The 25,546-nt window shown below is 37.0% G+C and overlaps 1 protein-coding gene across 1 annotated transcript; it reads left to right on the top strand.

Moving 5' to 3' along the window:
- The first annotated feature begins 34 nt into the window (after nucleotides 1–34).
- Nucleotides 35–23,883, top strand: LOC130085088 (fibulin-7). Its single transcript, XM_056250671.1, has 8 exons — nucleotides 35–350; nucleotides 1,605–1,767; nucleotides 4,157–4,333; nucleotides 14,757–14,882; nucleotides 15,726–15,863; nucleotides 17,941–18,078; nucleotides 21,015–21,153; nucleotides 23,025–23,883. Exons 1-8 carry the CDS (start codon nucleotides 279–281, stop codon nucleotides 23,398–23,400), a joined length of 1,329 nt encoding a protein of 442 aa, XP_056106646.1. The 5' UTR covers nucleotides 35–278; the 3' UTR covers nucleotides 23,401–23,883.
- The last annotated feature ends 1,663 nt before the right edge of the window (nucleotides 23,884–25,546 follow it).

Below are 25,546 nucleotides of genomic sequence, written 5' to 3'. Positions count from 1 at the left end.
CATCGGTTCAAACGAATCATTTAAAAGAATCGATCCAAAAGAACAAATCGCGAATCAGACACCACGACTCCTCAGGCGCTCAGTGGAGTCTTCATGAGGAGAACAGGAGCATCTTTACTAACTTCTGCAACCGTTTATCAAACATTTCCTCTCAGGCTTGTTTCAATGACTATCAGACTGAGACTGCACAGTTTTGAACCGTAAAGACACTTGAGGATTAAAAACAACCGACACAAGAAGACAATTCTGCGGTTTTACATAGACTCGGATACAGGAGGATGAATTTATCATACACAGTTTTTCTCCTGCTAAACGTCTTATCGCTGTGCAACTGTAATGATGCAACGCAAGTAAGTATACTCGTATATTAAATTAATATTTAGATTCATATTTCTATTACACAATTAATTAATATTCTTTATGAATATAGCCTAATATAATGTAGCAAAAATGTTGGTAATGAAAGCAATCTCAATTAAAAACATTTGACAAGGCATATACAGTAGGCTACTTTATGTATGGGGTCCTGGTAAAAAGTGTCCCATTCAACCTGAATTCACCCCTACATTTATCTGAATGCACATTGCATGCTATTTTAGTGATCAAAAATAACAATGTTAATTTACATTTGGTCACTTAAATCACACTTAAAAATAAAAACAAAATATTAAGTAGGCTATCATCAGTGCTCGAATTCTGCAACAGTACCTTTACTTTCCTTTATCATTTTTTGCTCAATGTCTCTTGAAATTTTATTTTTAGTGGATCTATGAAGTCTATCTTCTCAAGTGAACCACAGGTGTAGTTCACATAATTTAATATAAAAATATAACAAACAATATAGCAAAATAATCTAGTGCAATGACATTCAGACATTTTAAGTGTGCCCAAAAAAGTTTTTGAAACCACCAGTACAGGAGACAAAGTTGTATCATTAAATATGTCAGATGCATTTTTGTGTTTGATCCAGATTAGCACGGTCTTTGTTTACCATGGCAAATGCTTAGTGAAATTTAAAGCCAATACATTTCCTCTCTCCTCTAACGAGTCTGTATTTAACTGCCATGAATAACAGTCAGGAGACCAGCCTTTTGGACAGAGGTCGCAGAGACATCTGCCTAACAGCTTTTTGTACAACTGCCATCAAGCCGCTGAAGAGAAAAAGAGAGTATTAGACGCTTACATGTGGTTCCTGGAGAGGACCTTAGAGGTTGCCCACTGACCGAACACACGGTCTAAATGCATCTGGGACAACATCGCTTCGATAAATCGTTGCTGGAGTAATATTTGTGTTTCTAAGGGGACTTGGTTGTGTGTTGGTGGCACACCGATGAGCTGCTGAACACTGGCCTGAGCTTTCATGTCATGCCCCACAGGAGTCCCCATGACATCACCCACAACATCTGGCCTTGATAATTCATGTGTGCCATTTTTCATTTCCATACAAAGCTAACGTTTAGTGGGAATGTTCCTTGCGATCGTTTTAGATGTCCAATATCTCCTCCATATGAGCTTGTGTTCTGTAATTTCGGGATAACTGCTTGCCATCAAATTGTAACCAGGTGCTCGGATGGTTTCTTAACTCGTGCACTTTTGTGCCTCAGGGTTGCATGGATAAGCACCGAGTGATGGGCATCCTGCGTCAAATGGAGAAGTTTCTTAAAGGACAGGAGATCCGATTCACCGAAGGGCTTCGGATTATGAAATCCAAGCTCACCAACCTTCAAAACTCAGTGTCCAAGTTCCCACAAGCAGACCAGTCCTCATGTAAGTAAACACATGGCATATCCACATATCTCATCATCTCTGTGGAATAATTCTTTTTACATGTAGGGTACAAAGGGGCTTAAAGGCACACCTTAAGAAAAAAGTGCTTTTCACTTCTCCCATATATGATCACAGAAAAAATATGCTTTTATTGAACACTGATGGAGCAATAGGTTTTGTATGAAAATAAATCATTAATGTAGTTTGTTTAAAAAATCGTATGAGGTCTTTTCCCCATAGACACGCTGGGTAAAACCAGCCTGGGGCAAAAGGAACAGAGTATTGATACAAATACTCTAAGTTCATACTTGTTCAAAACAATCACTTTAGCAAAGTTTGTACTATTTTCGGTTTATTTTGATAAATAAAAGAATTCATTTTTGTTCAAAAATTATTTAAAACTTGCTTTAATTACCTTGAACAAAACTGAAAATCATTAACAAGACCTTTGTCTTAAAATAGCCCTGTTGAACCCTATATATTCTGATTCCACGAGGAGCAGGTGTGTGTATGTGTGTGTGTGTGTGTGTGTGTATGATGTCATTTAGGCATCTGGAGTTGCTGGTCATAGTCCTCGACTTGAGGGCACCGTAAAACATACATCAAAGTTGTGTATGAAAGATGTAAACCTGCAGGCTGCTTCAGGATTTGAGCCCAGTGTTGTTACTGTTTTACAACTAAAACTAAAACTAAAAAATAAATAAAAAATACAACGTTCTCACGCGTCAAGCAGGTTCGGTTGAGCTTCTGTTTAATGTGAATTAAAGCCTAATTTAAATCTGTTCATCATATGAAGCGATCGTGTCCCTTCAGAAAATTTGGACTAAACGGCTAAATTCTTTATGGATTCGTTTTATGATCTCTTCATGAACTTTTTGATGCGTCAAAGTGGTAGTTGCGTAGCTTTCAATGGAGAGATAGAAATCTCTCAGATTTCATCAAAAACATCTTCTTTTGTGTTCCTAAGATTAATGAAAGTGTTACGGGTTTGGAACGACACGAGGGCGAGTAATTAATGACAGAACTTTCCTTTTTGGGTCAACTAACCCTTTAAATATGTTTTCTGGCTAAATCCTCGTGTTTAAACCAGTTCTTCTAATCAGGAAAATGAATGAGTTACACAGAAGGGTCTTTAGTCAAACATTTCCCCATGCAAATGTGTGTTTTGAACGAAAGAGCGTGTGTTAGTTGGCGATAAAAGTATCCAGTCAATAAAAAAATTTGTTTTTGGACAGTAATTCTGGCAAAGAGGATTTATTAATCCTAATAAACGAGTTGAAAGGCCGCAGAATTCCAACCAATCCAAGATCTCTCGAAATCTATGAGTATTTTATAAGCATGAAATGACTTCCTTCCTTCAAATGAGTGGTCTGGCTGGTTCTTCAGGTCTGGATTACTCTACGGATAATGTGAATGGGTCGGATGTGAGACTGTGTCATTTGGCTGACGCTGATGCACATTTCATGAACCGGGGTTGGCGACAGGCATGATCAAGAATTACTTTGGCGTTTGTAGCAGCCGGTGCTTGACAGGACAGAATGATGTAGATTCTGTGACAAACTACTGATCATCTTTTACATTTATGCGCTGATGTGACAGGATTGTGCATTTTTCAGACTTCTTAAAAAACAATCCCTTTTAAAAACAAGCTTACTGTTGCTTGGAATTTTTTTTTTATATCCCAGTGTCCTGTATTTATTCAACATTTAATTTTTTTTTAATAATAATCCAACATGCTTTAGTTGTTTCGTCTCACATATTACACGAGTTACTGAATTTACAGAAAATGCACAATGGTATTAACGTGGATTTTTTAAAAGTTTAAAACCAACAATATATTTTATTTCCATGTTGTGGCATATTTTGGAATGAAACAAAGTATTAAATTAAATATATTGTAGAGCAGGTTTGAGATCAGTGTTATTTTAGTTTCATTGATATAATATTAGTTTACTATTAGTTAATTATCATTGGCTTTGATGATTTAAAGTTGCAAGTTCAGAAGCAAAATATATCATTTTGATGTACAAAAGCAAACTCTTGTTCTTTTTTTGTGCATGAATTGTTCACAATAAAGGCCGACTTTTTTAAGTCAACTTTGATTTCATGTTCACTTCCAGAAGGCTTAAACAACAGACAAGCACCAGCTCTTGTTTTTCTGCATGGCCCATGTGGTATTGTTCACGTATTCGTAAGCTGTCTGTATGAAATGAGGCATTTCCCATGAATCTTTTCCCATGACGGTTCCCACATTCAGTAAGATGTGCCTGCCTTCAGGCAAAATATCTCAACATTTCAGCATGCGTGACTTCCGTCCCTCGTGTAACCCTTCTCTACTCTGACATTCCTCCTCTCTTTATGTCTCTTTCTCCTGTCTTTTCATCTCTAGCCCAGTTCTCATGCCCAGCTCTGGTGGCTCCGGCCCACGGCAGAAAGCTGGGCTCGAAGCACCTGGTGGGTCATGAGGTTCATTTCACGTGTTCTCAGGGTTATCGCTTGATGGGACCGGGGACACGCGTGTGCCAGGAGAACGGTACCTGGAGCGGAGCCGGTGTCGTCTGTAAAGGTGCGTCAAAAACATAATAACACTGTTAATCCTGGACCCTCAACACAAGTGAACATCTACTGGACTGTTTCAGCTCAATACAGACTGTCCTGTGCTTTTTATCTAATCAGAAATGTTTAGAGGAGGTCAATCTATCAATAGGGTAACAAATCAACAATTCCTAATTTTTTTTACTTTAAGCAATCAGGCATGTAAATGTACCGATCTCAAACCGTGACCCAAAACTAAGGTATGTACTGAACCGTGACTTCTGTGTACCGTTACACACTATATATATAAAGATAAAAAATTACGTATACGAATTTTATATGGTAATATATAAAATATTAATCTATTTTAGTCATATTAAACTACCCAGAGACATTGACCTGAAAAAGGTTGAAGACCCCTGCAACAAAAAATGTTTAAATGATTAGTCTATGTTTTAAAGTAGATTAGAAACTCAAAAATCAGATAAAGCAGCACGCATCATCATCACACATACCTCACACATTCTCTGCTATGTAACTATATCTGTGTTATTGAGCAGAATTCCTGGACTAAGACACACATTATATTGTGAGCTGGGTAATCTGAAATCCCGTTGAGAGTGACACTACTGAGATAGTGCCTGAATACCTGTGCTTGTGAAAGAAACTGACTGTGAACACCACAGCTAAAGCGAACACTACACACACAGGCACCGAGATAAGGAGTGTGTGAAGACAGAGAGGCATTCTTCGCCCCTGAGCTGCACTGAATGAAGCGCTCGTTAAAGAAGCATTAAGTGTCCCGAAACGCAGAAAAACACCTGTACTTGCATTCCTGCCCATGGTGCGTCTCAACGCCTTCATGCTTCGGCTTTAACTCAGCTGGCAGGGCTACTGTAAAAAGAGCCAGATTCATAGGTCAAGTTTCAGCTGCAAATAAACAACCACACAAAAGTCTGGACACACTTTACTGAACTTGTGTTTCCCGTAATCTTAAAAAACATTTGTGTAACAATCCCTGGTCGAAGAAGGCAGAATAAGTCTTTCCCAATAACAGCTAGATTTATTCAACACAGGAAAACAGCATGAAACAGTGTGCTACGCATAAACAATCCCAGACAATGAGGGATACAAACAGAGGAACTTAAATAGACAGATAATTAACTAAATGATCAGAAGCTGTGACAATTAATCCGTGTCCATAGAAACTAATGATTGGCGGGAAACTAAGACAAAGGAGAACGTGACTGAAAAAACAAACTAACAGAACCGTGACAGTTTGGTCTAAAGGATTCAGCTTGAACTTAATTTTGTATACAAACATTATAGTAACACTTCACAATAAAGTTATCTACATTAGTTAACGTGAATGAAACAGTTGTTTTTGTATTAAACAACGTTAACAAAGATGAATAAATACTGTGTGTGAATAAATTAGTGAATGCATTAACTAACATTAATGGGAGCTTATTGTAAAGTGTTACCAACATAATTTGTCTCTACATATTTCTTATAAACTTTTTGTGAGACAATTTAATTATTTTAATAACATTTTTAATGAATGCAGGAGGTGGTATGGGAACCCATTTCCACCTGAAAGTAAAAAAAACTTAAAGCTGCAGTCCGTAACTTTTTTGGGTTAAAAATTATCCACAATACATTTTTGAGCAAATACATAACCAGCCAGTGTTCAGAACTCTCTGCTTGCCGTAGCTCGATTCAAAGCGGTAAGCTTGTAATAATGTTTTTAATTCCAGTGGTACTGGTGGATTTCTGCGGGAGATTCAAGCATGTCTTTGCGTCATTACGTCACACACACATCTGTACACACACATCTGCACACACACATCTGCACACACACATCTGTACACACACACACATCTGTACACATAAAGAAGAGTCTCGGCTAGTAGGCTATGAGTGTGAGGATGCTGGAGGTGGAGATTTATAGCCTTTTCTCACAGCACTTGATATAATTAAACTTATTAATTTGATGGCGGATCCAGAAAGGTTCAAACGACAATCACCAGTGACAACTAGAGACTCACCCGCTGTAAAATGCAGAAGACTTCGGAGTGACTACAGAAGAAGAGACTGCAACCGGCCCATGCGAAAACAAGGATAATATCTGAAGGGCATTACATGTAGTCACGCAATGCTGATGCAGTGTTTCCTCTAGGATTTTTTCCAGCCGTGGTGGCAGGTCCATTTCGCCAGGGGGAGGGGGCGTGGCTCATGAGTGATATTCCCATTGGCCACGCCCCCTTATCCCAGGTGTTTAAACCTCCCCTAAGCATTATAACATGAAAGGCGCCAATAAGAGCGGCAGAGCGATTATGCGCATCCCATGCGCAGAGTTATCCACTTGAAGCAACGCGAAGTCACAGCGTGCAGCGCTTCGCATTGAAAAGTTCAAAGCACAAAGCGAAGAGATTATATCTATCTATGCTTAATGTATTATATCTATGCAACAGTTTAAAATTTCAGTAAACTTACAGTGCGCATGAAGAACAATTCACAGCGCTCTCTACTCTAGTGCTGTAGTAACAGACACCCGGGAGAAAGGAATATGATTTAGAAAGCGCTATAAACTCCAGCAAGATAAAGTAATTTTATGCAAACTATAGACCTTTATCTACAAATAAAGAATAATAATGTGAACATTGATCTTGAAGAGAGTGTCGTCGTGTTACTGTCGTAACCGAACGTGACGTGCTGTTTGAATGCTGAATGGAGAATGACTGAGGAGAGATGAGTTTCCATTAACTTTAACTTAACGACTTAAATATACATTTTTGTTATGTGGATAGCAGATGAATCCAATAGCAGACAACAGATAACTTAAACAAGGGGTTTATTAAAGACAAAACAGAAAACAAAACCCACGATGGGGCAAAACAAGACAGGATAGACTAAAACTCTGACAATAACAAACAACTAAGACAGGAACAAACACTTCTCTTAACAAGACTTCCAACAAGTAACTCACGGTCTGAACACACACAAAGTATGTCTCAACATCAAACAATGTACCGACACAGGACAGCATACACAAGGGGATTATAAAGGGAACACTAATGACAAGGACAGGTGAAACTGACTAGACAATAATGACGAGAGGAGGATAACAAGGGGGCGGGGTAACGTAACGAGACAACACAAGCACATGGCCAAACAATTGGCCATGCGCTTGTACACAAAACATGATTCTGTCATGATCCTGCCTCAAGACTAGGAAAATCAAGGATACTAAGGCAGAATCATGACACATTTTTACCTCACATTATGCTATTGAATGACTTTAGAAGTCTTGGAATATAGTGCGAAAACTTTATGGTGCTTTGCAATGTTTTGTATGCCTTTAGTGGGGCTTAACAATAACACATACAATATCGGACCGAGAAGCTGCAGCCGTGGCGGGATGATTTTAGGTGTGGTGGCCCGTATGACAGAATGAATGTAGTCGGAAACACTGCTGATGTTGTTAACATGACCAGTTTGAGAACAAAGTATAATTTGCACGGTTTGACGGGATATGATAAGCGATCATTAATCAGCACGATTTACTCCAATACTTTTTTTGTTCAGATGACATTTTCCGGTGAAAATCCTTATGTTGGTCATACTTCCAATTAAAAGTATAATCTGTGATTGTGAATGCCAGTATCCGCACCGGCGGTGACTGACAGCCGCACACTCTCCTCAAAACATTGTGTTCATCCGCGCTGTGCCGTGCCGAGGCACAACCCACGTAACGTTGATAATTCCGCGAATATGCAGATTTCGAACAGAGATGGCGACAAAGAGGAAAAACTACGGACTGCAGCTTTAAATAAAGTAAAAATAAATACTCTAAATAAAAAAAAAGTTTTCACATACACAAAATTTAAAGGTCCAAATGCCTAATAAGAATTTAATTATCATAAAGAATATTAAACAATTTAATAAATTAAACAATTTTAAACTTCTTTATGATATTATTTTTATAACAATGAAGCATATCACCTCATTCTCATTATTGTACTCTGAATATTGAATATATACTGTATATTGATTATTCAAATTTGTGTTGTTAACTACAACTATTAAACATGCTCTTGAAAAGTTTGGAAATTAGAAATGTTTCATTGAAATAAAACAAGTTTAAGTTAAGTAAAAGTTAAGTATAAAATGAAATGAAATTAAAACAAATACTGTAAATAAAAGTTACATGATTATTTCTTACAGTTGCAACTATGTTTCTTATTGTTGCATATCTCATATTTTTCCTTTATCTCACCTGTTTGATTTTTGACTCTGAAGTGGAAACAGGATAGCATAAAGATCACACATGTTCCTCCTTCAATAGTGTTTACACACATCCCAGGATGCACCTCATGAGCAGAACTGCAATCTAAACATAGAAGCATAAGAATATAGAATAAGAGTTTTCATGTTTTGCTCACTCACTAAATCATTCCCATACTTCCACTTCTCTAAAATGAGAAAATGTTAATATGATTCAGACTGGTATTCTGTGTGTTTAGTGTGTATGGTCTCAGTGGGCAGAGGTTAAGCTCATGCACACATCTCATTAAGCGGCCCATGCTCCGATAGCACGCAACTATGCTAAGCATGCTATTGATGACTTCCTTTAATATCGCTGCTGGCAGCATTCGGGACATTCCTCGTGGTACAGTGGGACGGGGCGTGCGTGCCGCAGTGTGTTTGAAAGGGGTGTGTGTTTGAGGAGAGAGTTTGGGTTTGAAAGCCAGCACAGACACTGTAATGTCTATATTTCTGCAGGTGGGAGTAAGTGAGTCTATTTTGAGAGTTTTGCTTCCGAAAGCACCTCTCAGAGTGGATGAAAAAACATAAATATGTTCATAAGGAGTTTTGAAATAGTTCGGGGAATGAAGTGAACCTTTTACATCTGCAAATTCTCATACTTAAGCCTCCTGGGAAAGAAAATAGACAGGAGAGGGATCGTGAGCACTGTTGTCGAAGAAAAATTCCTTTGGCCGGAGAGTCAAAACTTTAGATTTTCAAACCTCCTTTTTCTCATTCACTTCTTTTTTACTTAAATGTCCTTGTGTCTGATGTCTAACTGGACATTTCTTTAACTGGACAACTGTATTTATTTATTTTTTACCCAGTAGAAATATTTCTCTGCTGCAATACAAGTTAAACTCGTATCGAAAGCATTTTTTTGGCATAATGTTGAGATTACCACAGAAAATCATTTCGAGTCGTCCCTCATGTTTGAGCCGCTAAACCCACTCTTAAGGACACTAAATAAAGACTTTTTTACATAGAAAAATAATAAAAAATGACAAACACACAAACACAAAAGGAAAGTGTCCCGATGGTAATGAGAATTTGTGTTTAATTTTCATGAAAAAGTGTTACAAAGCAAAACATCTTAACCGTATTAAAAAAGGGATATATATATATGGGAATAATGTTGGCTTTAACAAAAATGCATTCTTCACATTAGTGTTATTGTTAACAAAACATCTTAATGCTCCTAAAATAAGCTCCATTTTTATCAATTTAAACAATAATTACATTTCAAAAATGTAAACTTTACATTGTGACATTATTTTCATAACAATTCAGCAAAACACCCTCATTTTCATTACTCTACTGTGAAATATATATATATATATATATATATATATATGAAGAGTTCAGATGCAAAAGCCTCTAAATGCCATCTGAAATTTTCTTCTAAAATGATCATTTTTATCAAGCTCGTATATTTAAGTTAAATAATTTCACTTAAATGGCAAGAACAAATACCCATTTATTGTCATTTAAGTGAAATTACTGAATTTAAATATACGAGCTTGATAAAAATGATCATTTTAGAAGAAAATTTCAGATGGCATTTAGAGGCTTTTGCATCTGAACTATTCATATATATATATATATATATATATGGGAATTATATTGCTTCACATTAGTGTTATTTATTAAACTATTAAAAATATTTTTTGTTAATTAAAATAAAGCCAAAATAAAATATAAATATTAGATGAAAAACTTAGAAATGTTGCCTTGGAACAGTTAAAGTTGAAGTCCTAAAATTATTAAAACTTAAATAAAAATAGATTAAAGCTATAATTTGTAACAAAATGAATTTAAAATATTATAATAGTGTATAAATACTACTAAAATAACACTACTTCACATATCTGCTTTTATGGTGCAAGTCTGTGTTTATTTCCACTGTAAGAAAAGAAATCACGCCACAAACTCTTGTATCAAACCCGAAACCTTCATCATCATAATGCATTGATCTGTAATTGAGCATTTAAAGTAACACCAGGGAACTTTTGCTCTCGGGGTGGGGTCCCCCTACAGTTGGGAAACAGTATTGTCCTCTAGACCTCTACTACTGTCGTAAACTCTGTCATCCTACATGCACGTGCAATTGTTGACAACCATGATAGCCCTGAACACTGTAGGAGGAGGTCACATGCAGGTGTTCTGCTTGCGTCGCGTGTGAAATGTCTTCATCCCAGGTACAGTGGCATATATTTCAGCATGTCATATATAATTTCATGGGTTTTATTTTTTTTCTAACGACAAATGATCGCGATGATCACGTTTACAAGCCAGCGTCATTATAGTAGCCTAGTCTATTGGTTACCGTTTTACTGGATCTATATGATACTTCAATGCAATGTTTGAGTGGTTATAATAACCATATATCGTCAATATTATAATATCAAGCTACCATAAATGAATCTGCAAATTTTACAAATCGATTTGCATTATAGCTTGAGGCAAGACAAATAAACAAATATCACAGACATGTTAGGTATCCTAAAATATGATTTTGTACATCTTATATATTTACTTGCAAGAATGTAGCGCCTACCAAACTTGTGCACGCCGTTTAGACACAGGCTTTCATTTGATTTGATTTTTTTGCCAAGTCCGCATCGGTCGGGCACCCCTCCTCCTCCTTCAGCTCACGCCAGCGAGAAAATGCTGGCCCAATGTTGATCCTCGTTCTGCCTTTAACGCGATCACTTTCTCTTTTTCTCTTTTTGCTTTGCTCCGATAAAACCTTTGCTTTCTTGTTTTTCTGTGCTGCTTCGGCCATGACTATAACAGTTGGCTCGCACGTCCGATTTTAAGGAAGTGGCGGTGGTGGTGGAAGTGACGTATATGCCGTAAAGCAGTCGAATTTTGAAGTTCTCTTTGTTCGCCGGTTACTACCCGAAACCCGAAGTTTAAAAGTACGATTAAAAACGCTACAGACCCCGTCAGGCTATGGCAGACGTGTCATTCAACCTATTGTAAGTCGATGTACCTTCACAAGAGACTTGGAAATATATTATGAAGGTTGAAAAGTAACCTAGAGTAACCTTTGCGCCCTTTTTAGAGAAGACCTCAATGGAGCCTTAAAACATAACTACGGGGGTTGGGTGTCGCTGGCGGCGGTGAGGGGGAATCGGATTATTGAATAGAGGAGAGGTGTCGGTGTTTGTGTGGGTAGGGGGGTGGGGATGTCTGTTGGTTGTGCTCACTGGCAGCTGTGGATCAGCCCCCTGACCTAGAGTTTAGAGCAGGTACGGTGACATTTTTTTGACTGACCTAAATGTATTGTTATTAGTACTATTGTTACTATTATTATAGATTTCTAGAGCTAATGCTCCTATTATTGTCATGAATTATCATTATAAATATTATCATTGATACTATCACCACTAATATTAATATATTGCTGTTGTTGTTGTGATTGTTGGGATAATTAATACTTCACTAAAACTGTACTGATACTACCGGACTGTCCCTATCCATACTTGCATCACAGAAAGGATCTCATGTCCCTACATACACCACTTTATCGATGACTGTACTGGGCTGTTTTGTATTTCGTTGTTTTTGTTTTGTTTTTTGTGCTTTTTCTCTCTTATGTATTGTATATGTGTCTCACTACCTTGTATGTATTACTCCTTTGTTAATTTGCAATAATAATAAAAAAAAAAAGAAAAAAAAAAAAAAAAAGAAAAGTAACCTAGTGCTGCTTTAAAACATTGATTACAGAGCTTTTCTTTTTATATGTTGTTTTTGACTATTGCACAATGATGCAAACATGTCCTTTGGCATATTTTTGGAATCATCTAAACCAGATACTAGACCACAGCAGTTACACTCTTTTATTATAGAAATAACCACAAATCAAGTCAAAAGAAAGTGGTTTCAAGGATCATTTCATCCGCTCTTCAGGGATCTCTGCCCTAACATGTGTAGCAAGCTAACAGAGCTCTATCTCCTCATCTGTGAGGAACATGTGTTAACGCTTGTGTACAAGCATGCTCTCACTGCCCATCAATGATATTTACAGCATCGGCAGTAAATCCCCATCGAGAGCACATGAAGTTTGCAGCCCGCAGCTGCTGTTGTGTGGCACAGAAGCTGTTGTAAACCTAACCGACCTCTCAAACGTTAACGATTAGGGACGCAAACCCAACACTGTGAATGTGACGGCGGGCATGTGAGAGAACCACAGGTTAGATCAGTGTTTCTCAACCCTGCTCCCCAACACTGCACATTTTCTTTGTCTCCCTAATCAAACACTCCTGATTCAACTCATCAGCTCATTAGAAGAAACTCCAGGACCTGAAATGGGTGTCAGAAAGAGGAGACTTTCAAGATGTGCAGTGTTGGGGCCGGGTCCTCCAGGACAGGGTTGAGAAACACCGGACTCAACTCTCCTCCGTTGTTAACATTCCAGGAGATCGGTTTCATTTTACTGTGCCATTCTGTACAGGAAATAGGGAAGAATGTGGGCTCGTTTAATTCCTTCAACAATTCAGGTGTTTTCCATGGACACATAATCCTCAGCTCTGTATAGACAAGGAGATAAGAATCTGGGATATTTCAAGTATTTCTTTCATTCTGCCTTAATTAGGAGTGCAAATCCATGATAAAAGACGGTATTCCAGATTTAGTGGCTTTACAAAACACGACCATTCAGGATTAATCTCATTTTTGGGATATAATTTACCCTAAAATCAAACGAAACTTTTTTGCATTGTGATATTATTTTCATGAGAGCATATTTACCCATTCTCAGTACTTTAAACAATATCTAAAATATTATTTAAATTGTATGTATGTCATGGTAATCATTATTGGTACGGAAGCGTATTGCATTCACTTGAAGAAAAAAATCTACTCTGTTTTTCTGAATTAATTATCTCAGAATTACGAGATAATTTTTCATGGAAAAAAAGTTTTTGTGATAATCAATCCATTAATTCAAAAAAAATTCCATGAAAAATGATCTTGTAATTCTGAGATAATTAACTCGTTAATTCAGAAAAACAGAGCAAAAAAATTTTTCCATGAAAAATTATCTCGTAATTCTGAGATAATTAACTCATTAATTCAGAAAAACAGAGTAGATTTTTTTCTTCAAGTGAATGCAATACGCTTCCGTATTATTGTACTGCCTTTAATTTATGTTGAATTAAATCACTGATTTAAGTTGGTCTAAAAAAACCCATTGTATTATATTTTTTACTACTCCATATTTATTTTCTATTTCATAAAAAAATACTATAGAAAGAATTATTACGAATAATAAAAAAATTGGCAAAAAGAAAACAGGTCCAGATTCATTACGGTAATATATTTTTAATTTAACCCTCAGGTACTGTGTGTCTATTTGTTTTTTTGTTTTTCAATGAAATGAATGTACTATATTTAAGTTTGATAATGTTTTTTATTTAATATTTTGTATTCATGGGATTTATGGTTCTAAATTATATTTACGCTGTTTTAATACTCCATTGAATCACTTTTTGAGCATAGATCTGAAAATCACATTTCCAACTTAAACTGTGGTAAATCTTGAATGCTTTAGAGCACAGACTTAAGTTTCATCTCTTTTCAAAGATATCACTTGGCCTAAGTCTTTGAAAAGAGATCAAACTTTGCAGATTATTGCTGAAGTGAAAAAAGTTTTAAAAAGTGAACTTAAAAAAGTTTTTAAAAAAATACGTTTATTGTTATGAAAAATGCACAAAAATACTATTTTTAATTTTTATATGAAATATCTATTTTCAAAAACACATTTTACTTTAAAACTGCAAAAAAAAAATCAAAGCCATAAATCTAGACAAGTTGTGTTCCAAATTTGAGGTTGATATCTCAAAAACTGAGCTTTCAGTCAGATGTTGTTTGGCCGCAGTACCGAACGCTTCCACTAGATCACTTCGTCTCCCATTCATTTCCAATGCGGTTATTTTTGACCACAAGGAGTGACTTTTTTTCAGTTTGCATTATTAATTCTGTTACTCTCCTGTTTATTACTGTGAATCGGCTTTAAAAACAATTTCTATTGTATGCTATAAAAATAAAGGCAATATGACTTGACTTGATTTGCATGAGACATGTTAATTGTGACCTTTACTGTCAGTCCTCTCAGCATAAGGCTGTTGTCTTTCACACAGATGTGAGTGTGTGTGCCAGTAACCCGTGTCAGAACGGTGGCACCTGTGCGGAGGCTCTGAACCAGTACAAGTGCACCTGTCCACACAACTGGAGTGGGAGTCAATGTCAATACCAGACGCAGACAGGTCTGTGTTTCTCTAATCTCTTCTACATGTGCCAATGGCTGAGGCTCGCGCTGAGCTTTTGCAAGTGATTAATGCATTCAAAAACATAGCCTATGTAACACACACCTTCATTAGGTGTCAAATCATGCGGCTTATAGAGGACACATGCTAATTCATGTTAGAAACATGCTAACAACAAGAATTAGAATATAGAAGAGCACTAGAATATTATAAGACTTAGAATATTTCTTGACCCCTAGAGCGATGTATGTCATACACAAGTGCTCTTAACATTACAGGTCATATTACCTACGTACAACTCTTATTATTGAAGTCAAAACTAATGTGTTCTGTTACTTTTTATCTGTTACCGTGCACGGATGGAGAAGAGAATTTTAATTTAGTAGTTTAAAAAAATGTTTAAGCTAATTCATTAAATTGAATTTATAAAAAAAAAACTCAAATATTAATGTGTACATTCATAAAGTAATGCACTACTTTACTCGTTACATCAAAAAAAGTAATCTGATTACATAATGCACGTTACTTGTAATGTGTTACCCCAACAGTGCCCACTAGGTGGTGACTTTTGCAAAAAAAAAAAAAATTTCAGATAATGTAAAAAATACTTTTGCAATTCCAAATGTGCCTGCTAGTGTAGGAGAAATTACACACTTCACCTTTAACCTGTGATCCGGTCCATAAATGAAAGCATGCATGTGAATGTTTGTCTTCATTGCTGTATATGCGGGTCTGAGTGTTTGTGGGAGGTTAAACCTCTTCTTTTCCATTTCCTGCTCTCTCTCTCTCTCTCTCTTTACATCTCCCTCTCTCTCTCTCTCCCCCTCTCTCTCTCTCTCTCAGCCCCTCCGGAGTGGAGTGTTATGAACGACCCGGCCTTCAGCCGCAAGCCTCGCTGTGCGAGAGTGGACCGAGCTCAACACTGCAGCTGTGACGCTGGCTTCCACATGAGCGGCACCTCCGACAACAGCATCTGTCAGGGTAGCTCCAGCATTCATAGCTTCAAACAACCATATACAAGGATTTACATTACATTTAATCATTTGGCAGATGCTTTTATCCAAAGGAACTTACAAATGAGGGACCTCGGCATGCATTAAAGCAGTAAACTTTACTGTAACATGATACAATCTCTGCAAAATATGCTGAATGTATTATTAATAATAATTATAAGATGACACTTTAAAATGTCAGAAGTCAGGGATTCCCAAACTTTTTTGTCAGCTGAACCCCTTTGACCACATATTATTTATATTATTTGAATATTATCACCCTGAGATTTCAAGTTAATATTTCAACACATTCACAGTTCTCTAATGTCAATGAATGGTCACATGACATGCAGGCAAACAAATACTAAGTGTAATACTACACTTAATATTAATGATAATACAATAATACAAATACTACATTTACTAAGTGTTTCTTTTTTATTTAAAAATTTTATGATTTAATTAATTATTATCTTTTTTTAATATTTGGTTTTGTTCTCCTATAATCCACCAGACGGCACAAAACTCATCGCACTTTTCTGAATATCCACGTTTCAGGATGCACATGGAAATCGTGGACAGCAATTCCAAGTCCAAGTTGATTCTGTGCTAATTTTATCAAATATTTAATGTTTTTCTTTTTTTTTTTACAGTGTTATAGATTTATGTAGCAAACGATAATCGCTAAAATAACTGAATATATTTTTAGAAAAGGTCGTGTTAACGATTTTCAGTTTTGTTTAAGGTAATTAAATCAACAGTTTTTCAATAACTGAAGAAAATGTAAAAGTATTTGTGGTAAAAGTGTCCCTGCTGATATTGGGCTGAAATATTGGGCTGATTCAGATGGTCATATAATTTATTAATTTTGGTGTCCACCTTATAGATAATTACCACATTTAATGAAACTAGCATATTTAACAAATATAATATTACAGTTTTTTTCAAATTGCTTACAATTTCTGAAACTATGGCTCAATTTCTTGAAACTCTACACACGAAACCACAAAACACGCACACAACATGCAAAACATCAGACATCTCTAGCAAAAGCAAACACATCAATCCAAACTATTTTAACTCTTCCAAAAATGGTGTTTTTTGCATAGTAACTCTACACACAAACATCAAATGATTAGCCACATACACACCAAACTACACACAAATGTGAAAAATGTAAAACACTACTCTCTTGTGTCTTTTGCTTGTTCAGTGGAGTCTACAGGAGTTTGTCACACATGTATGTGCAAACATAAATTCATGGGGGTAAAAATAATTTCTTTCTTTCTCAAAACTGAGTTTTGATTTCTTTGTGATCAATTTATGATTTATGATCAATAAGTGTTTTCACACATGCCATTGGGTGTAGGCCATCAGTAAATGAGTGTGGCATGTAGAGAACTGTGTTTAGAGGTTTGCAAAAAGTTTGTTTTTCAATTTCAAACTGAGTGTAAAGCGTATAATGTGCTTGCAGTTTTGCAGACTAGGTCTGAAGATTCGGTAGATGAGTGAATGTTTTCACTGAGTGAGCCTCAAGTTCCACTTTTAGTGTGTAAGCAATTTGAAAAAACTCTAATCGTATCATATAATAGTTTATTTTATCACATGGTAACTGTAAATCCAAATTACATTATTATGCCAATATTATTATAGCTTTCAGAATACTTTTTCAGTATTTTTAAAATATACAGTATATTTATTGAACAAAAACAAATTATCAAAATAAACAGAAAATAGTACAAACTTTGCTGAAGTTATTGTTTTGAACAAGTATCAACTTAGATGTTATTACTTTAGCTAACTGTAATTGTATCAGTACTGCGGGGCAAAAGGCCCCCTCGCCACCTCATACATTTATATTATTATTAAACCAAACGCTTTTATGATTTATTTTCCCTCAATATTTGCATCAATGTTCAATATAAACATATTTTTCTGCAATCCTGGAAGTAGTGAAAAGCACATTTTCCATAAGGCATTTTATGTATTTTTTGTCTCGTTTCCTTTCTGTCACTCTCTCCTGTCATTTAATCATATGTTGAGTTATTATGTGTGCATGTGTCCAGATGTGAATGAATGTGAGGTGTATAAGGCTGACCGTGGAGGGCCTCTGTGTGGCCATGCCTGTGTAAACGTCCCGGGATCGTACCACTGTTCCTGTCCCACCGGATACAAGCTGCTCGCTGATGGAAGAAGCTGTGAGGGTGAGTGAGAAACATACACTTACAAACAACGCTTCAGATTAGAAGTGTTTTACAGCCATTGGAAAAAGTTCAACTAAAAATAAACACTGACGTTATTTACTCATCCACATGTCGTTCCAAACCTGAATGAGTTCTTTGCTGAAAGACCCTCTATTCTTAATTGTTTGAATCTGAATCTGAAAATGCAACCGGCAGGACATACTCTGTAGAAGTCATTTGGACACCTTACAAAGACCTCCAGGGGTAAATAAAGCTGGTAGATGAAGACAAATAGTGCGGATGTGGAGGGAAATCGTTTCACTCAGTTTTTGGCTGGTGAGTTGGAGGAACGTTTGGAGAGCAAAGGTGAGGGAGTTCTTCTGGCTGGTGTTTGATATGAATCAATCCTGCAAACGATTTCAGCTCTTGGGTCTGTGTTGTCAGCAGGGCTTGTATGGAGCTAGAATTGTGTCTTTATTACATGCGAGAAAATAAATGATCTTTTGATTTAGATAGTTTCACTCCTTATTTAGTGAGTAGTGAGCTAGTTTCTACCTTTGCACTTGCTAGCCTCAAAGCACCTGAAGAGTAACTGCTTGTTCGTCATATACAACCTCGTGTACAACTTTCAACTAACGTTAGTATGCATGGAAGGTGGCAACCCTATAGCTAGCTAACGTTAGACAGTGATTGATATACCGTTTGAAAGTGTCCCACCTAGTTTTGTTTAAAATAGTCTTATATCAATTGTTTTCACACTGATAGCAAAAAATATATATTTGAGATTTTTTTTTCAAAGTATTTTGAGAGAGATTTTTTTTCTCAGAAATAATTAAAAAAAATTCAAATTTAGTCTCAAATATTATTATTTTTTGCTATTGGTATGAAAACTTTTTCTCTCAAATATTCTTTTTTCTCTCAGATCATTTATTTTCTCGCATGTAATAAAGACACAATTCTAGCTCCATAGGCTTGACATTAACATCCGCCTAATGCGTGTGTATTTCAGCAGTGGCGTGTAACGCAGTCACTCCTACTAGACACTTTGGCAGGTTGAATTTTATATATAATATATATATATATAAATTTTTTCAAATGTATTCTTTTAAAAAGGCTTCTGAAATAATAAAGTAGGTGCTATGTAGTGTTGTCAAAAATATAATTTTTTTCAATACATATCGATACTCAAATCTGAAACGCTTCCAATACTCATTTTCCGCAGAATAGATACACGATACTGCGCTTTCTTAGCCTCGTGAGACCATCCTGATCTCGCGAGCTTTCAAGGTTTCACTCGCAGATCAGTCTGGATACTTTCCGTTAAAGAAAATTTGGGAGCAGTTCACCAAACGAACGTCCAATCAGCGTTGGCTTTGAGGCGGGTTGAGGTGTGACGCAACGAGAAGCGCGTCAGTTCAGTCTAAAGAACATGTCGGCTTCAGCGGATGAAACTAGCATCAGCGTGGCTATTGAGCAAGTTTTATCGGAATTACAGAGTATTTCTTCACTTAAAAAGAAGAGCAAAACACTGCTCTGGAGGCTTTTCTCAGAGGAAAAGATACGCTCTGTTAGTACGTCATATGCTTCGTTGATCTGATTGGTTGATTTGGCCCGTCTATCACCAACATAGGCCAATCAGCTAACCAGTATTTTCGCCCCTTACCAAAACTACTTCAACGGAAGGTTTCCAGATGGATATGCGGAGCAAATCCATCTGGCGGAGTCAGGTTAGCGCTTTCTCTCTCTCTCATGAATCTCTGTCCGACAGCGAGTTACACACAAACCCAACTCTCCTCACTCACTCGTTTAATGTGCTCCGGATGAATATTGTTGGTGTTACAGGGCTTGAATTTCGGCGTGAGATTGCGCATAATTTTACTAATTCCCATAGATTTTGTGCTCACACACAATGTGTGTGCACATAAAGCCGCCTCTCAGTACTAAATTGAGTCTTTTTTGCTGCTTATTGCGCTTAAACAGTAAAATACACACAAAATAATATAAAAAGGTGAGTATTCATGTAAACACAATCAGTTAAATGTTTTAAGTGAACAAAAACAGTTGAGAAATAAAACACGTGTAACAGAATAATGGATCAGTGCGTCTGGTCTTAAAGTGACAGCAGCCTAATAAACCTGCTGCTAAATTATGAGATCATATTAAAAATATCTATATGGCAGTTTTTCCCCATGGTATCGATGCCAAAATTGTGGCCAGTGAAAATGCTGAGTGGCGTGTAACTTTGGAAAACCACTAGTGAGTAAAAAAGGTAATGTCAAGCCCTGGTTGTCAGTGACGCTCAGTGTCGGGGAGAAAATAAATAAATAAAAATAAAATAAATACATCTCAGTTGTAGCATCACTGTTAAAAAATATCTACAAATAAAGTAGTTGACCTCACTAATCAACTAGCAATATTTTGGATTTTATGTTGTGTAAATTTATGTTTTATAAATGATGGTGTCTTCTTGTTCTTGTATTATTGGTATTGTTATATACAAATAGAAAATTCAAAGGAACAGCATTTATTTGAAATAGAAATCTTATGTAACATTATAAATGTCTTTACTGTCACTTTTTATCAATTTAATTCATCCTTGCTATGTACAATGTACTGTACAATGATGCAGAACATTTAAATATGAGATATATAGAAAAATGATAATATAATTATATAGTAAGTATACATAGACTTGAGATATTACACAAGTAATTGAAAGGATCTTGTATGTCAAATGGGTTGTAGCTTTAGTATTTTAACACAGGTGATGGTGTTTCAAAGATGATCTCACTCAGAAATCCAGCCAGGAACACGTCTACGATCACAGACCTGTACGCAAATCAAATTTACAGTCAAAACAAGCAGTCCCGCATGTATCCAACTCACTATTTCCCTCTATTATTCTTCTCTTTCACTGTATTATTCCTCTGATGTCTCCTCTCCCTCCGGCGCTCCAGATGTGGATGAATGTCTTACCCAACAGCACAACTGCAGCCGTGGCACCACCTGTATCAACACCGGAGGAGGTTTCCAGTGTGTGAACCCCGAGTGTCCGCGCTCGCACGGCAACGTCAGCTACGTCAAGACGTCACCGTTGTGAGTGAGCACACACACACACTAAAGCTCAGTGAGCTGCCGGACTGTCCACTGCCTACTTTGCAGCATTTCTGAAGGAGAACCTGCTTTACACACCAGATTATACCGTTGGCGAGCCGAGCGGTGACTTCTTTAAGATGAGTAAATAAACGGTACGGTGCATCGGCTTAGGACACTCATAGACACAGATCTAAATCAGAGATGACGAATAAGAAACACCATGGCAGGTGTCCATTTAAATATATGCCAGATGTCACTTTGTAAAAGAAACACTATGTGCCTGTGGACTGAACACGTGATACGCATGAGCATGATGTCACCGTTTTCACAAACTGTGTCAAGTTAAGTTTTTGTTGTTTGCATGGAGATGATAACGGTATCATTTTCAAAAACGTACACTTTGATCCACTAGGTAATGATTAGATTAGATCGTTATTTGATTAGATATTTGTGTTAACGAGCAGGTGTACCTAATAAAGTGGCCGATGAGTGTGTGTGTGTGTATGTATATATATATATACTGTTACAGTTCATAGTGAACCAGGGGCTAAGTCTGAAGTCATACGAAAACTTTGTGTGAGGAACCAGCCGAAATGTATGACATCAAACCTGCCTGTAATGACTATGAACTGTTGTTTTATACAAAATATCTATGTGATTTAAAAACTTTTAGTTTTACCACCATACGGGTTCAGAATGACACGAGGGTGAGTAAATAACCATAGAATTATTTTTTATTTTTTCTCACAGAATAGCATGTGACGATTTCGACTAGAAAACGGGAGAAAATGACAGAGTAATGCATGTTGTTGAGCTTGTGTTTGCATATCAAACACACACACACACACACGTGTCTCCTGGAGTCCCTCACAGCACTGGGGGCCACTCATGCCTCCTCTAAATCACTTGCCACTTGCTTGCGGTGTAATTTAAGTGGGTTACAATCATTTCTTTTTCTTGTTTGACACTTTTATGCTTGTTTTATTATGTAAGGTGTTTTTAAGATGTGAATGGGCCCTTTGTGTCCTGCTAAATGTGAGGCTGTGATCTGTGAGTCACTAAACCTTGAAGTTTTAGGCACACATGCTATATTCTCAGTAACAGCACCAGAAATATTTACAATCATAACTGGCATAGTCAATGTTAAGATGTAGTGCAAAAAGAGTTGGTTAGCATGGTCCAGTTCGTCCCTGCTGGTAGATACTTTTATTGACTACATCATCTGAAAGCAATTTTTTTTTTTTTTTTTTTTTTTTGCCACATAATAAAAAAAAAATGTTTTGGTAAATTAGAATTATGAGATTAAAAAGTTGAAATGTTCACTATAAGTCATAATTATGAGAAAAAGTTACAATTATGAGATACAAAAATACAAGAACGTCACTTCTCCTCGGCTGTGAACCGCTCCTGGCGCGCGCCTGGTAAATCCGCCGTTATAATAGCAATCCGCCATGCAACATGCGCACCTGCTCTTAAAGGGTATGTTGGATGACACTCTGATTGGTTAATTTCCCGTTACGCCCAAACCACACCTATGAATAATGAAGCTATTTCAGACCAACCCCTTTTAAACTTGCGTCGGGCGCAAGAGTCATTTATCCCGCCGGTAAAATAGCAACAGCGCCCAAGACCCGCCCACAAAGTTACTTGCGCTTCGCGCTTGATACTTGCGTTTCAGATCGTTAAAATAGGGCCCAATATGTCAACATTTTATGGCATGATTTTTTTTCTCATGTGGTGGAAATGGGATTGCTAGTAAAGTTCTTGGGACTGTGTACGTGTGCACTTACTAAACTAGGATTTTGGAACAGATGTGCGGTATTTCAAACACAGTTAATGAGGTAACGTTGATGTTCTGTCCTCCACCACAGCCAGTGTGAAAGAAACCCCTGTCCCATGGAGAGCCGGTCCTGTCCATTCGCCGCCAAGACCATTTCTCACCACTACCTGTCCCTGCCGTCCAACCTGCGCACCCCAGCCACCCTGTTCCGCATGGCCACCGCGACGGCTCCGGGTCGGCCCGGCCCCGACAGCCTCCGCTTCGGCATCGCAGGAGGAGGAGACTCCAGGAACACCTTCGTGATGCAGCGCTCGGACCGTCAGACCGGAGAGCTGATCCTCGTCCGGCCCATGCCAGGCCCACAGGAGCTCAGCGTGGAGGTGGAGATGTCCGAGTACGCCGAGCGCACCTTCCAAGCCAAACATCTGGCACGGGTCCACCTCCTGATCTCACCCTACGAGTTCTGAAGAGAGGCGGCTTGCTGTCCAAATCTAGAGTTGATGTTTAGACTCCAAGAGGAAAGAATGTTTTCCTTATTGCTAAAGCTGAATGATAGAGTTGTTCTCAGAGGCGGCTCGGATTTTGACGTTGGGACGGTGCAAAAATGAAAATATGGGAAGTACAGTGGAAAGTCATGCTCAAATGGAAGTCAAATTAATATTTTAAGGTAATAAGTAAAGAAAAATGCTTTTGCTTTATCCTGCTGGTACATTTGCGGTTAAAGGTGAAGCGTGTAATTATTTTCTCTGTTAAAATACTTACATTTATTCGTTTTTAAAATCAAATTTAAGACCTGCACAAATAAAATGAATGCTGTATGTCCTATGCAATCACAAAATAAAACATGCATCTCAGATTATTTTTTACTTACTGTAATTAAAGCGCTTTATCATGTAATTTTAAAGATTAATAATCACATTAGGTCATATCACGATTCCTGTTTTTCCATCCTCAAATTGAAGACCTCTTAAATGATAATTAAGACTTTTGTTTTACCATTTAAGATATTTAACCTAACGTTTGGTGTTGCTTACGTCACAAAAACGACACAATTGTACATCTCATTCAAGAACTACAGTAATGGTCAAACATAAAACATGCAGGGTTTAAGCAATAAAGGTTAATGCAAGTGGAAAAATAGTACAGGAAAGTGTATTATGCACATGTTGAAGAAAGAGAAAAAAGTGGGGGGAAAGGTGCAATTCCTGGGAATTAACAACAAGGAGAGCTTTATGATTGGTTAGATCATTCAGTGAGGAAAAGACCATGTGACCAGTGCTAGAGAATGAAAGTCTAAAGACACAAAATGAGCTAAACCTGTTGAACAGAGCTGCGAGTCATTCCTTGTTTTTATTACCTTCTTCAGCTTCAGTAAAGTTAACTTCAGCTTGTAAATATGCGCTGCTGTCGGTCAGTGAGGTTTCGACAGACTGATATGAACAACAGCACTTCTTAGCATCTGCCTACAGTACATGAGAAATGGCCTGTTTTTAATTATTGTTCCATTATGTTTGTTGGGTGTTTTATAATAAGATCAACAAAGTCTGATTACTCAAAAGTATGCATTTGAGTATGATATATTGCTCTTCATGTCTGCTGCTCATGCTAGTGTATATCAGGATTGGTATCTAATATTGAAATCAATGGCTATTTCACACATTATTGTGTTTTATTTCTCTGTCTTGCACACACGTGTTGAACGTTTCTTAATTAAAGTCAGAGTTTTGATGTCTTTCTCTGGTTTCTTTGATCCTCCACAGCAAATTAACAATCGATTAATTTGGGGTCAGTAAGTTTTAAAAAAAGAAATTAATCCTTTTGTTCAGGAAGCATGCATTAAATTGATCAAAAATGACAGTAAAGATATTTATAATGTTAGAAAAGTTTTCTATTTCAAATAAATGTTGTTCTTTTAATGCTGTTCTTTCTATTCTCAATCTCATATTTTGGTTTAGCTAAATGAGCATTGAAAATCTTTGGAATCTCTCCAGAATCAAATATGAAGCTCCTTCACGTGACGAGTAGCATAACCTTACAAATTAGAGGAATGCCGGGGACAATAACAATCAGGAAATTAAAGAGTAGCCTATTCCTCAATGTGTTTTTCAATTACGTGTTTGCTAGAAAGAGAAAAGGAAAGTAATGTTGACCACATGTGGTTGCCCACCCCCTTCTCCCTCTCCCTCTCCCTCTCTCTGTGCTTTAACTTGCAATAAGATGATCAAAAGAACCACAAGCTTCCAGAAGCACATGTTCAGGACGGCCGGGTCCCGTTTTAAATGACAATGCACTTCAACCGTAAAATCTCTGCATAATTATTGTGAAACATCCCCAACGGGCCACTCTGAAGCTTTCTAAAGGTTTTAAGTACAGTATGATTTGCCAGAGAAAACTTAAGGCCCAAAGTCATCATTTAACTTTCACTACAAGAAATAAACATGGACAATTTGAGGGAAGAAGAGATAAGCAAACATTTAAACGAAAGGAATCATTTACTCACCCTCATGTCGTTCCAAAACCTGAATTTCTGTCTTCCTTCTGTGGAAAACAGATGGTTTTCAGGAATGTTCACGCTGCTCTTTTCCATTCACTGAAAGCATATAGAGAAAAAAG

This window comes from Rhinichthys klamathensis, unplaced genomic scaffold (assembly GCF_029890125.1).
Source record: "Rhinichthys klamathensis goyatoka isolate OS25496 unplaced genomic scaffold, OSU_Roscu_1.1 h1tg000072l_1, whole genome shotgun sequence".
Taxonomy (NCBI): Eukaryota; Metazoa; Chordata; class Actinopteri; order Cypriniformes; family Leuciscidae; genus Rhinichthys; species Rhinichthys klamathensis.
This window is presented reverse-complemented; position numbering and strand designations above follow the sequence as displayed.